General features: G+C 29.4%; 1 protein-coding gene across 1 annotated transcript in view; it reads right to left on the reverse strand.

The window, feature by feature from the left end:
* Positions 1-495: 495 nt before the first annotated feature.
* LOC136978208 (uncharacterized) overlaps positions 496-14,528 on the reverse strand; it is a 175,635-nt gene continuing 161,602 nt past the window's right edge. Inside the window, exon 14 of the mRNA XM_067273865.1 lies at positions 496-4,239. Coding sequence (XP_067129966.1) covers positions 4,011-4,239 — 229 coding nt within the window. The 3' untranslated portion in view covers positions 496-4,010. The remainder of the gene's footprint in view (positions 4,240-14,528) is intronic.

Consider the following 14,528-nt stretch of genomic DNA (forward strand, 5'->3'; position numbering starts at 1 on the left):
AACCTGTGACAATTTAGACGACAGTCAAAATATTTTTTAGTTTTCCTTTGGTAAAGATAAGCTTGGCGCTTCGAAGTGGCATCCACAAGATTTTTACCTGTATTATTTTTTTCTACATTTCGCTTCCAAGCGTCAAGCTTATCTTTACCGAAGGAAAACTAAAAAAATTTTGACTGTCGTCTAAATTGTCACAGTTTCTACTTGGCGAAATTTTCTACATCTCAGATGTTTTTGTTTCGATTTATGTACACTTTTATCAGGCAATTTTAAAGAAAATCTAAACTCATTTTTCAGCATTTTTAAAGCATACGGAGAAGCACTTACGCATTTTTTAAAACAAATTTCCAAAAAATTAATAGTTTAACTTGATTTTCATCAAATTTTTAAACCACTTATTACTGTGAAATTGCTTTCAAGCAATTAGCCACACTGACGATAACTTTTTAACATGTTAGAAGTGCATATTATCGATATAGAAGACAAAGAAAAAAAAAATTGTTTCTGAAGTTCTTTAATGCAACAATCTACAAGTTTTCTAATATTTTAACAATGACTTACACTTCTTCCACGTCACTGACATTTTTAATTTTTTTTTTATTTACTTTTTTTCCTTTTCGTTTCCTTTGAGTCTTATATACCAAAATTGTGAAAGTACTACTGTAAAATTAATATTATATATATATATATGTATGTATATATAAATTAGTTATCAGGAAAAGAAAGAAATTTTCCTATTACAAACTCTTTTTAAAACTTTTTCTTTAAAATTTTCATGATTGTTGTTATTTATAAGTTAGTTATTTATCTTATCCAATTAATTCGATTTTTAAATATAAATATATATATATATATATATAATATATATTTCTTTTTCTTGTTTTTTAAGGAAACAAAGGATCAGAAACTTGAATAAATTCTTAAGTTATACAGTAAAAGTAATTTGCGTTAAGCACAAATAATACAGATTGTACAAGAACAAAAAAAAAAAAAAATAATAATATAAAAATTAGTTGGTATACAACCATGATACAACATTGTTTTCTATGTACAGTACATGTCCAAACTCGGTGCTCTTATTATTCCGTATTTATGGGAACGAACAAAACTATTTTTAATGTAGTTTTTTAATTTGTTCACCGACTAACATCAATTTTTTTATTTTATTTTTAAGCTTTTAAAACGTATTTTAAAGGCATTTATAGCGTATAGAAGTTCCCAAATTGCTGAATGAATGACAGATCAGGAGGGATTACTTTTCTTGTAAGTGTATCTTTTGTTAAAATGCTAATTTTTTTTATGTAGCTTCAAATTTTGAATCTAAGCAATTAATTTATTAAAGAAATATAATTTCTTCGTTAATTCGTGACCAGTATATTTAATTATATTTTAGAACAAGTAAAATAGCTTCTTATATAGATATTGAATAAAATTTAAGCCCATCATTCAAATGCAAGGAACAGATTACAAATATTCTGACACACAAAAAGCAGTTGAACTGTTGTAAAGAATCGTCCAAATAATGCGAAAATATATAAATAATGACAAATAAATATCTCTAATTCTTAGTTTCCTTTTAACTATAAAAAGTTAAATCAATTTATTTTTTATTGGAACGATTTTAAAACTGATTTCACTCTATTCCTTCCCTCTATTTTTGCTGTATTCTAATCTTTCAAGTACTGTTAATACTTTTAGTTAATTTAATAAGCTTTCAACTAAAAACAAATTATTATCGTATTATCTACATTCTCGAATCAGAATATCCGCGATATTAGTTAAAAGTATATTATTTAAACTCAACGTGTTCCATTAAATTAGGCCGCTGAGTAGTATTCTAAGTGGAGAATTCTAACAAGTATATTTTTCTTAAAAACTGCATGCTTCTGTCAAGGAAAAATGGCTACCTGTAAACTGAAGCTTTATATCTTCAGTGTGTTGCAGTTAACTGCAAATAACCAAAGGACGTATTTTTGTTTTGACATATGTAAAATCTCCACTTAGAAATATTATCATCTTACAGAATAATGATGATGTGACGGCTTTTTCTGTATGATATATTCCCTATTTGGAACGGGTGACACATTAAATGATTTAATTAATATACTTTACAGTATTAATGTGGAATAAAACTTATTTTCTACTTGCATACCGACATATTCTTGAGAATTCAAGACAATGCAAGATTAGTTGATTGTTTATTTTTGGCTTTTTTTTTTTTTTTTTTGGTTCTTTTAATGATATAAAATGTTTCAGGATTGTATATGTAGATCTCTGCAGATCTATTTAATCACACAGAACACATCATTTAAACAATCCTTTAAAGATTAGAATAACAACAGCAAAAAGTATGAAAGAAATAAAGGAAATACACAATTTTCTTGTGAAAACAATACTGAAAATAGTTCTGAAAACAATAATTAAGGTATATAAATAATTAGAGATGGATGCAAAAAATTCGTAACTAATAACAAGTATATAATAATATATAAAATTATTATTAACGAGTGAATATACACGTAGAGAACTTTTAATTTTTTTTACACAAACACATAGAAAAAATGAGCAAAATTGTGCTTATCGTTTGCAATGAAGTTACACAAAAAATTACAAAATGGAAAATATCAAATATGAAATCTTAAATAAAAAGACAATGAAAAATACTATACAACAAGTGTAAATTGTGATTTATATCTTTGTTTTGTATTAACCTATTTTACATAATCTTCTGCTAATTAAAATGTTAAATGAAAGTTTTCAAAAAATATTAATTGTGGATTCAAGAAAAATCTCGAATTTTTTTTTAACTTTATCACAGTAATAAATTGTTGAACGAAATGAAACATTATTTACAGAAAAAAATGCAAAAACGCAGATCTTAGGAGGAACATCATATGATAAATAAAAATGTAAAATGTATAATTTTTAGTATGAGTTTTTTAATGTTTTGATATATTTAAATGATTTTTAAGTGCTGTAATGGGGAAAGATTTGCTGCGATATGAAATGGAAAATACAACCATCACCACAGAGTCAAAATTTGAAATTGGCAACTGCAGAAATAACTATCTACAGAGTGAACATAAAAGATCGAAATTCCAACCTTTTGTTTTTTTTTAATTGGTGACTGAATATTGGCCCTTTTCATGTGATTTATTTTTGTGAATTCTTGCAATTTCTTAAAAATCTCTCTTTTAATTATGTTTGTTTAAAATACCTAAATTGATATAGAGAGAAGATACATATGTGTAGATATATATATATATATATATGTATATATACGTAGAGAGAGAGATAGAGAGAGAAAGTAATTTATATTTATATATTTAATAATATTAAATATATTGTCACGGTGAATTCACCCCCCAAATAATTATCAAAAGACAGTATAGGTTGAACTGCAATAATCATATAACCAGCTAAAGGTTGGCACGTTTTCCCTCAAAGCACATTTATACTGCATAATGTATAAATTTAATTTCTAAAGTATTAATTTTCAATATATTATCTACTTACAAGGAAGGAAAGTAGTGCTGATTTTAGAAATCTATTTGTGACAACATATCCTACCCCTATTTTGCTTCATACACAGGTCCTGTTTGTTTGTTATTTTTGTGGTCACCTGCAATGCTATCCATGGAATATCACAAGATTGCTAGTTAGTGAGATCACTTTCTTGTAGTTGCATTCAATTTTCTCTTTCTCATTCTCCTATTTATAATGCAATCACAGTAATTTGATCCTTATATATATATTACTATATATATACACATCTCTTTGGCGTTACGATGGGATGGCGAGAAGTTTCAACACGCGGTCCTTCAGATGATTTTTATGGCAATGCCAACCTTTAATCGCTAAATGTTTGCAAAGAGATTAAAACTAGCAAGTACTCGAGCTACCAAGTCAAGTAAACTTGCCCTAAGGATTCAAATCTGAAACGATGGTCTGTTACAGAAGAGAACAAAAAAAATTAATGCCAATGAAATTTTCTGGAGGATGGACTACCCATCTTACATAAATTCTTCTTCTTCGGGTGGTTTTCGAATCCAGGTGCCTTTTCCTAGAGTCTGAAATCTTTCAAAAAGAACTTCTTTGGCTTTTTGAAAATTAGCTGCAGAATTTTTTACTTCCCCATATGTTTTGTTGAGCAAATCTGTTCTCTCAAATATGTGGCAAACCTCTTTAAAACTTTCATAGAGAGCTGACTTGCAAAGCCTTGATGACACTTGACCATTGGAACTAAAATAAATAATATCAAATTTACATATAGATTATTATTTTACATTTCTTAAATTATATAATTAATAATAATAATATTAATAATAATAATATACATGTCATATTGTGAGAATTATTATTATTATATATATATTATTATATTATTATATTATTATTAAATATATTAAATTATTATATATTGTGAAGAGTGCTTCAAAAAAATGTTAACAAGAAATATGCTTGAAGATTTCAAGCATGACAATGGTGACAAAGTAGAAATTCTTGTCTCTGAAATTGTGATAAATATTTATTAACAACAACAGTACAAGCATATTACCAGTGTGTACTCCCACAATGATGAAAACAAAAAAATAGTTTGTTACTAACATTTTCAAACCAAACAGGTTCTTCCTCAGGTAATGCTGAATTCCTGATAGAATGCAGATCGAAGAAAAGGAACACAATTTGAAATATTGCTAATTTACAACACTCCAGTGTTGAGTTAGTAACGTTTTAATACCAAATGATCTTTATTACTGTTTTCTACATTTTGCTTCAAAGCACCAAGTTTATCTTTACCAAAGAATCAGAAAAAAAAATTGTCATCTAAATTGTCAAATTTTTTATTGTCCAAATCCCACCCAAATTTGTCATCATTAATTATCATTTTATCTATCCCTATTAATAAAATGATTGAATTCATTGGCTTTGTTATATTATTTAGTTTAATAAGAATAAAGCATAAGCTAAATTATTACTAATGATATTAATAGCATATCCAAAAATAGAAGTATTACTACACCAGAGTAATGTAAAATGCATGTATCTGTAAGCCTTTAACCGGTGTGCATCTCGGAACAAAATATAAAATAAAATAAAAGTCCGTTACAAATGTTTTCAAACTGTTGTGGTTCTTTTTCAGGTAACTTGAACTTCCTAATTGAATGCACTTCAATTCAAAGTTGTTATGAAACATAATACGAAACACTGTCCCGCGCAAATTGATGACATCATTACAGACTTGACTTGCGCACTATACTTGTTGTGTGCTATCTTAGAGTTTTATCCAGGAGGGCCTGCCAGGCTATCGATAGAGTGATTTCCTCCTTGTAGTTAATATTATTACATTTCTTAATCGTATTTACACATATGTAAATAGCTCCAAGCCATCTGAGGTGGTTCGCGAGGTGGGTGGTGTGTATGACCTTTGCTTGTGAGAATATAGGTTCTACATCCGAGTTGGAAGAATATACAGCAAGAGCTGTGTTAGTTCTTTCATGTTGAATATCTGCTTTATGTTCTTTAATTCTGATTTCGAAGGTACATTTGGTTGATCCTATGTAGACCAAGTTTCTATTACACCTACTTTTATTTTAATGGACTTTTATTTTATTTCATATTTTGTTCCGAGATGCACACCGGTAAAAGGCTTATAGGTACATGCATTTTAACAGCATATGTCTATTCTGAACAATAAGACCAAATAAAAGAAAATGGATACATTGAAGTTGAAAAAAAATTAAGACAAACTTTTAGACCTAATGCTACGATGCAATATACCCAACATTGATCATTGTATATGCCCATTATTTAAGTTTCATCATCCTAGATGGGATGATTAAAACTGGTCATATCAAAAAGGATATTTTTCACAGAGATTATGAATCCAGGTGGTCATATGAAAGAGTGGTTGGCTTAAGGTGGATTAAAAACAATGATTCATATGGAATAAAATTTCTGTCTCAAGAAACACTGATCATCTAAGGAGCAGTTGGCTTAAAGGCAGTGGTGAGCTATGAAAATTTTAACAGTGGCTTGCTCTTTGATCCAACAAAATAAAAAAAATCACATATTAATGAAATGTTGTAATTTGGCTTATTACAAACAAAAAAGCTAAAATATTGTATTAATAAAGATTGTGTACAAAAATGTCAATTTATATATTAAATACAACTTATATGTTAATTGTATATATTAACATTTAAATAAACATTAGCTTAAAGAAAACATAACAAACCAAATGTGCCAGTCATACATTATTCTTTGAATTTGACAACAAAGTTTACAAAACAATAACAACTTTAAAAAATACTTAATCATCAAAAAGAACCCTATGCCAAAAGCTATTAGTATAGTAAGACATAGTATTTCTTTCCTCCTTTGTATTTTCTGATCTAGTAAGATCTATAGTCAAGCAATGATTTTTTAGAAAAGATTTAATGTAAGATTTAATGATTTAATGAATTGAATTTATTGTAACAATTTAAGTAATACTTCCCAACAGTGGAAGATCAACAGGGAATCATCAGCTCCTATTTGAGAACATAATGCTATGCACAATTCATTAACAAAAACTATCATCAATAACTTGCTTACTTTATAATAAAATAGCATGCTTATTGAAAATCTTTTATATTTTTAGAAATGATTATATTATTGTTACAATAACTGTCTTCTAATCAGAAATACTGGAATGAGAAATGAACTGTCACAAACAAAACCTTTTCTACCAGCTTACGCCAACCAACTTCCCCACGCAGTGTTTCTAATGCCCAGTCTACGTCTAACAGTAGCCAGCAGCCCATTACAAGCTATAGGCACACAGTCGTCTAGTTCAATCAACATGTAATACCCCAGTAGACCTATGTCTGTTAGGCTAATTTGGAGGGTAAAGACACGTACGCAAATACAACAAGGACCTTACAATTTCTTTAATATTCAGCAATGAAAGTTTAATCATATACAATTACAAACCTTTATCTATCCAAAATCATGAGAGGAACAGAACATGTATTTCTTTTAACAACTTATGGTATTATATACACTATACATGGGGTAAGGGTAAAGATATTACACCTTCCTACAATCTAAGGAGGTTACATGCAACTTACACGCGAGTTTACTAAAAAAAAAATGATAATCACGTATGACAATAAAAATATAGTCTTACATCAGTCCTTCGAGGTTCTTCTTCCTTTGTCTTGCACTCACTCAACAAAAGTCGGATGTCTTGAATACGATGCATTTGGATTCTATTTCTCTGTTCGAACTACGCACGTGTTAATCCTTTTCTCTGTTTGAATGGACACTCCTACTTTACGTTGACCCTTGAACCAACTTGAAGACAGACCAGAAAGAATATTTTTACGAAAGTTTGTACTTTTATATCTCCCACCATTGGGTATGATGTGCAAAACATGTGGTCTAGGTTATTGACCAACCAACAGTTATGACGGGTAACACCCATCTACAATCTGATATCATGAAATAAAATGGAATGGTACAACAGAAAAACCTGACATAACATGTGTAACATTGAATAAACGAAAAAATATATAAAAATAGTGCTTGCGCACTACAAACATTTGAACTCCTTATACAGGGAGATTGCAAACCAGAATGGCATGGAGATCATGTACAGGAAATCTGGCACAATTTACAAGCTGCTACGACAACGCAAAAGATAAAATAGATCTTAGCAGAGCCCCAGGGGTTTACTCCATTCCCCTCAGGGATAATAGGTTCCAAAGGGACTTAATTTATTATGGCTCAACCACACATTCAACTTGAAAAAAAAAATAAGTGAACATCTATCCGACCTTACAAACAACAAGCACACCACCAACCCAGAACTTCAAGCGGACTTCTGGAACACCAGATTAATTAGACAGGCCTTTCAAACAGATCATATTAGTCACCTGGAGGCCTTGGAGATTTATAAAGCCAACTTAAGAGGCAACTGTATTAACTTTAAAGACAGTGAGACTATCGCGCATGTGTGGAGATACTTGTTCGAGGAATTTGAATGGAGCCAGACAGAAGGGTGAAATGTGATACATATACAATGTTTAAAATCGAACAGCATCATTCTAACAGTCCAAGTAGGAACCCAGTTTAGTTCAGCACCTGAAGCAGGCCTTGGTGAAGGCCTGAAAACGTTTGAAAGTTTTGTTTAGTTCAATACTGGTAAAAAAGTTTTTGTTTGTGACAGTTCATTTATTATTGTTACAACAATGAATAACAATAATTCAAAATTCAAATCTAAAATATATGTCATTTAGTTTTACACAACATAAAACTAAAGACATGTTCTATTTATATATAAACTTACATATTTCAAGAGTACAGAAATCTTTATACAAATGTTCAAAAAAAGTCATTTTGGATGATATAAACTGATAAGGATACCAAAATTCTACAATAAATTTCAATGAATAATCTTTTTGAATAAAAATTGTTGTCAAATGAACACACTAAAAATACTAAACAAAAGTTATAAAAATAGCAGGTATGCATTTTGATTTAAAACATACTCAAATCATTAAGCAAGTTCACATAAAGAAATAAAGGTTTAGATTAAATATTGGTTTAATATGACTTGTAAACAGTGCAAAAACATTTTATAAACTTGTTAGGGTCAATTTCAAAGTGATGCCTTTTTATTTCAAGCTAAGAAAAAAAGAATAAGATCTCTGAGAGTTCCAAATAGTTTCTAAAAGCAGTTGTAATGGCATATAGAGTAGAGATCCTTTGTAAAACAATAAGATCTAAATTTGTTGGTTCTATCATTAGCAAACACTGAAGTAAATGATATACATTGCTTTTTATACATGAAATAGAAAAAAATTGAAAAAATAAACAGCTAATAACACATCTATAAGCATTTGAAAGCAAAGTAATTACATAAAAGATAAATACAGTAGAGCATCGATTATCTGACCCCTGATCAACCGTCACATCGATTAACCGACCGCGTTCTAGTCCGCAAATTCAAATGTCCGCTAGTGATGTGGCACTGCAAAATTTGGCTATGTCTCGGCTACTTTAATATTATTTTCGTTAAATTTTTGCATGTTTTAGCTGGCAACACTAGCTTGACCATGAAAGGGAGGCCAGTATTTAAACCAGGCTTAATTTTCTATTTTTTGCTTTATTTTTGTATTTATTTTGTGCAAAATAAAGAAATAATTTTTAACGATACAATAGCAACAATTATTATTTTTTAAAAATTTTTTAGGCTTAACATCGATGAAAATTCAACACAAAGTAGGTTAATAGCAATATACTAATATACTACCTATATGAGATATACTAATATACTATACTAATAATGTATTTTTTCATGTTTTTCAGTTATCAGTTTTTCAGTTATCTGACCAAACCCCAGTCCCCAACTGAGTCGGATAATCGATGCTCTACTGTATAATTTAATTTTAACAGTATGCTTAAGTAATTTTTTTAGTTAACTATTGCCATCAAAAGTTACATAAGTTGATTGATTAACTTAGCAATAAGCAGAGTCAAAAGCTTTCATTAAATCAATATAGTGATCAATATAAGTCAAAATTTTAATGTTCAAAATTAGCAATTATTGATTGTGCAGCCAACATAAGAAATAGAGAACTGACAATATTACAGCATTACAAAGGTCTTATTAACACCAAAAAATCATGAAATAATATAAGAATTATTTTCAGTATTAATAAAGATATAATAAATTAAAAAGAATCTCTATAACAAATAAATTTAACTGTATACTATTAACTATTAACTATCTTTTCTACTTAAACTATTAAGAAATAGTTTAAGTAGAAAAGAATAATCCAGAATGTATACATTTCAAATTGTTTGGTTAATATGGATTATAAGTATATTTGAATTTTTAAAGAAGTTCGGAAATACAGAAAATAAAGTGCTATTTGAATGCCTGCTGAGGAGGGACAAACAAGTCCGAAACACAAGCTTAAAGTGTATGTGTACAGGTGAACTAAATAAAAAATATTATTTCTGATCAGTAAGACTAAATATCTGCATCCATAATTTTCCAGTATAATAAGTTCTGTTAATTGATAAATGTACTAGTATACAAAGATAAATTTAAGCTATCATAAAGGACACAAAGACATAATAATTAAACTAATTTATTACAGTTTGACTTATAGCAATTTTAAGTTAAAAATGCATTAAAAATTTAAATAGTAATTGCAATTTTTCTTATTTTGAACAGATATTATGAATGTATAAACAGATAAAATTTCAAATTTATATTCTGAAAATTATTTTCATTAATAATAATACTAATAGAATAATAATCATTAAAACAACTTCTTATAATGAAACTTTTCATCACAAGAAAAAAGCGTCCAGAAATTATTTTTGATTGTTAAGTATTCTAAAGAATACTTAACAATCAAATCATATACAATGAATTGCTAAGGTTTTTGTCACACAGTTGTGAATTTTAATTTTATGTGATAAAGTAGCAGTAGTAACAAAAGACAAATTCAATAATCAATTTATGCTCAACAGATTATAAAATGTGTCTCATCTTTTTATTTAGGTGATATTAAGCATTTTATACAATCTTCAACTAACAGCATACAAGGAAATAAAAATGTAATTTAAGACTTTTCCTTTAAAGCTGATCCTGTAAAAAAGTAGCATCTTAGTGTGTAGTCTTCTTTCATTTATTTGACATTTGCAAATTAAACTTTAGGCAATTAAATATATTTTGACTTGCAAAGTTTACAGTCATTTCCTTAATATTATCTTTTTTTACTTTCCATTTTATTTCTTAAACTTTGTCTCTACTACTTCTCAAGTATTAATATTTCTCATGTTAATCACACAAATAAGCAGAATAATTTGCATGTCAAAGTTCATTTAATGAACTATTATAAATGTATGTAATAATAAAAATTTATCATTTATAAATATTCTAAATCATTGGAAATTTGAATATTTTTTGATGGAGAGAACATTTCCGTAGAATTTATTCTAAAATTTAAAACAACATGCTTTCTAAATGACAATGTACACTTTCATATAAATTTAGTTTTCATTGGAATAAACCATATTATCTGAAAGCATATTAATTTTATAATCTATTAGTTAAACTTATGATACTTCATTGTTAGACAGTTTCTCTAAATTTTTTAACTACAAGTATCCCTCATATAATAAGTAGTTACATTCCAAAAAAAGTGCCATCTTATGAGAATCCATACTATACGAAACAAAGGACTAATACCAAACATAGGGTTACATTCCAAACGTTTAGCTAAAGTATGCTATTCTTTTTCGTTACTAAGAATAATATGTTTATTAAAGCTATTGATAATTTCCAATCAATAATTAATTAACAATCACAATTATAACTACTGTATTTTGCATTAATATTAATTTTAGTTAAATGAGGATGTTTTCATTTTTACAAAGTATTGTTCTCATCTCAGCTTTTTTGTTGATCTTGATTAAAAAGTATCATCATCATGTTTTATTTTATCATAAAAAATTTTTATGGATAATAAAATAGAAACATGTTATCAATCAAAATTTGTTCTAATAGGCCGTGTTTGTTCAGTCAAGTACTGAGCAACTTTTTTCCAGAATTTGTGTTCAAAATACCGAATTGTTCAAATACCAAGATACTGCTTTATTTTGTTTGTCATTTTATGAATAATTGCTTACCTACTAAGTTAAAAAAAAACATTAACAACACCTAAAAATATTTAAATAAGCTTTACTAAATAAGAAGATTAATGTATAAACAGAAAACACAATAACAGTCTTAAAAGCTAAAATCTAAAAACAACAACAACACCTGGTTGATAGGAAAGTTAGTGCAAGTTTTTTCTTCCTTGTCTTATCAGTTTTATTAAAGTAAACCTGATGAAAAGCACAAAATAATTTGAAAATTTCAATATTCTAAAGTCCATGGGCAAATTTTAGACAACATGCATGCTTATTTGAATAAAATAAAAATTATTGAATAACGAAGTTTACACTTAAAAATTGCGAAATTTTGTACAAAGGATTTCCAGAACCATGTTAGAGCAAAACCATGTTATAGAAAGAAGTACTGGGTTGTATGAGGGATATCTGTAATTCGTTCCAAAGAAAATATTTTACTAACAACTAAGACAATTAAAAACAATGCCCTGAAGTTCATAAAAAGAAAAACTTTTGCAGATACAATCAAAGATAACTATATAAGCAAAAAATTATTATTATGCACATCCCAAATTAAATATAGTAATTATTTTGGAATGTGTAAAATAATAATTTTTGTTATAGTGATGATTACAGTATCTGAACAGTTCCAGCATGAAATGGTAAAAATTGAAGTTTACATATATGTAATAATTTAAAAGTTAAAAAAAAATTGAGAAAATTATACAAATATCTTAAACTATACATATACACACAAATGACACCTTTCATACTTATTCCAGCAGTTTTATTTAGAAATATGAGGTGACCTCTTCAAATTACAAGTTATTCCGTTTATCAACAATTTAAAAGATAGATAAACATTCTAAAGATAGGATTTTTTTAAGAAAGCATTCTACGTCAACCAACATGGATCAAATTTGAACTGTAGAACAAAGTCTGCACATATCAAAATAAGAATAAACTTCACAAACAAAACAGCAAACACCAAGATAAGAACAAATTAAAAAATACTAAGAATTTATAAAACAAAAATAATAATAATAATAATAATAATAATAACTCTCCCGTGGTCACCACCTGGTCGTGGTGGGAGAGCCCAGTAATTTTACTGATCCATAGGGCAATGCAGGCTGGAGCACAAGCTCCTGGTAGGGACACCCATGCCAGTAAGGTCTATGGGGAGAAATGAAGCTAAGAGTGACCACACACCCACATTCTGTGGAGATTTAGATCTGGTTACTACCATGATACATATGTGATACCGGCTCAGACGTCGCCCGGGTTAACAAGGTCCGCGTTCGTGGGTTAGGCAGAGGCTCACGTTCGAAAAATAGGCCACAGTCACCCTTGGTTACCGGTGGCGAAAGCAGCACCGGCCCAAGCATGGCTACTGCAATGCCCTCAACAGATGTGAGGAACCAACCTAGCCTTGGTGTTTCTGTGGCAATGCATCCACAGACCACAAAGGCTGGAAAACCACGCCAACGGATGAAATGGACAACGGAAATGAACGAGTTTACCATCCGTACTTATTACACCATCACAAAACTCGAAACAAACATGACAGCATACAGACAACAACTACACCATAGATTCACACAACAGTATCCTCACCTCACTGTCACCGAACAAAGGGTTGTTGATCAAAAAAGAACAATTATACACAACAACCTTATTCCACAAACAACACTTGAACTTATCAAACAACAGGTTGCTGATCAAATACATCAACAGACAGAATCATTTAACATTAATGAAAATCATGTAACCTGTCAGGATAATCCAGCAACAAGCATTGATAATAACACACATACAACAATTACCACTAATGATACTATAGACACTTCCTCATCCATCACTGATAACATAGACTTGGATTTAGTTAATACGCTCTCACATATATTTCAGGAAACACTCACTAAATATACAGGCACAGATCCCACACAACGACCACGAATACCAAAAATCAACACGTCAAAGGAAGTAGGAAAAACACTAAATTATGTAAACACTCACTTACTACCACACTACATTCATTCAATTTCTACACTCTCAGACATTCATACATTAGTTTATGCTGGGGCAGTCGCAGTAGTGACACACCATGGACTGAAAGTACATTCACAGACAAATACACAGAAAACACAATGTTATCACAAGCCTGCCTGGCAGAGAAGAATAGAAACACAAATAAATGACATTAGACAGCAATTAGGCAGGCTGACACAATACACTAAAAACAACATAACACCCAAATTAAGGAAACAGCTCAAAAACATTTTCAAGAAAATAAAAACACACACAAAACATGAACATCACAACACACGCATCACAGAATACATTGATACACTAAAACAAAAACTTGCTGCCAAAGCACGTAGACTCAAACGATACAAAACATGTACACTACGAAAACAACAAAATAAATTATTTACAAACAATGAAAAACTCTTTTACAGACAAATTAATAACAAAGCAAACACTGATGCACAGCACAGTGGCACACCAACAGAAGAAGAACTCACAACATATTGGTCTTCTCTTTGGTCCAGTGCTGTCACGCATAATGCTGATGCAGGCTGGATCGAGGAGGAGAACAGAAACTTGCACAACATACCAACTATGCCCTGTGCTGAAATAAACATACATGATTTCCAATACACTGTTAACAGAACACACAACTGGAAGACACCTGGTGTAGACAACATTCACAATTTCTGGTACAAAAAGTTCACATCACTGCACCAGGAACTAGCTAAACACCTAACACACATCATCATCAATCCACAAGACATGCCAAATTTTCTTACTCAGGGCATCACCTACATGAAACCTAAAAACAACAATACCACAGA

The sequence above is a fragment of the Centruroides vittatus genome, unplaced genomic scaffold, assembly GCF_030686945.1.
Source record: "Centruroides vittatus isolate TY-2023 unplaced genomic scaffold, ASM3068694v2 contig_5, whole genome shotgun sequence".
In the NCBI taxonomy this organism is placed as follows: Eukaryota; Metazoa; Arthropoda; class Arachnida; order Scorpiones; family Buthidae; genus Centruroides; species Centruroides vittatus.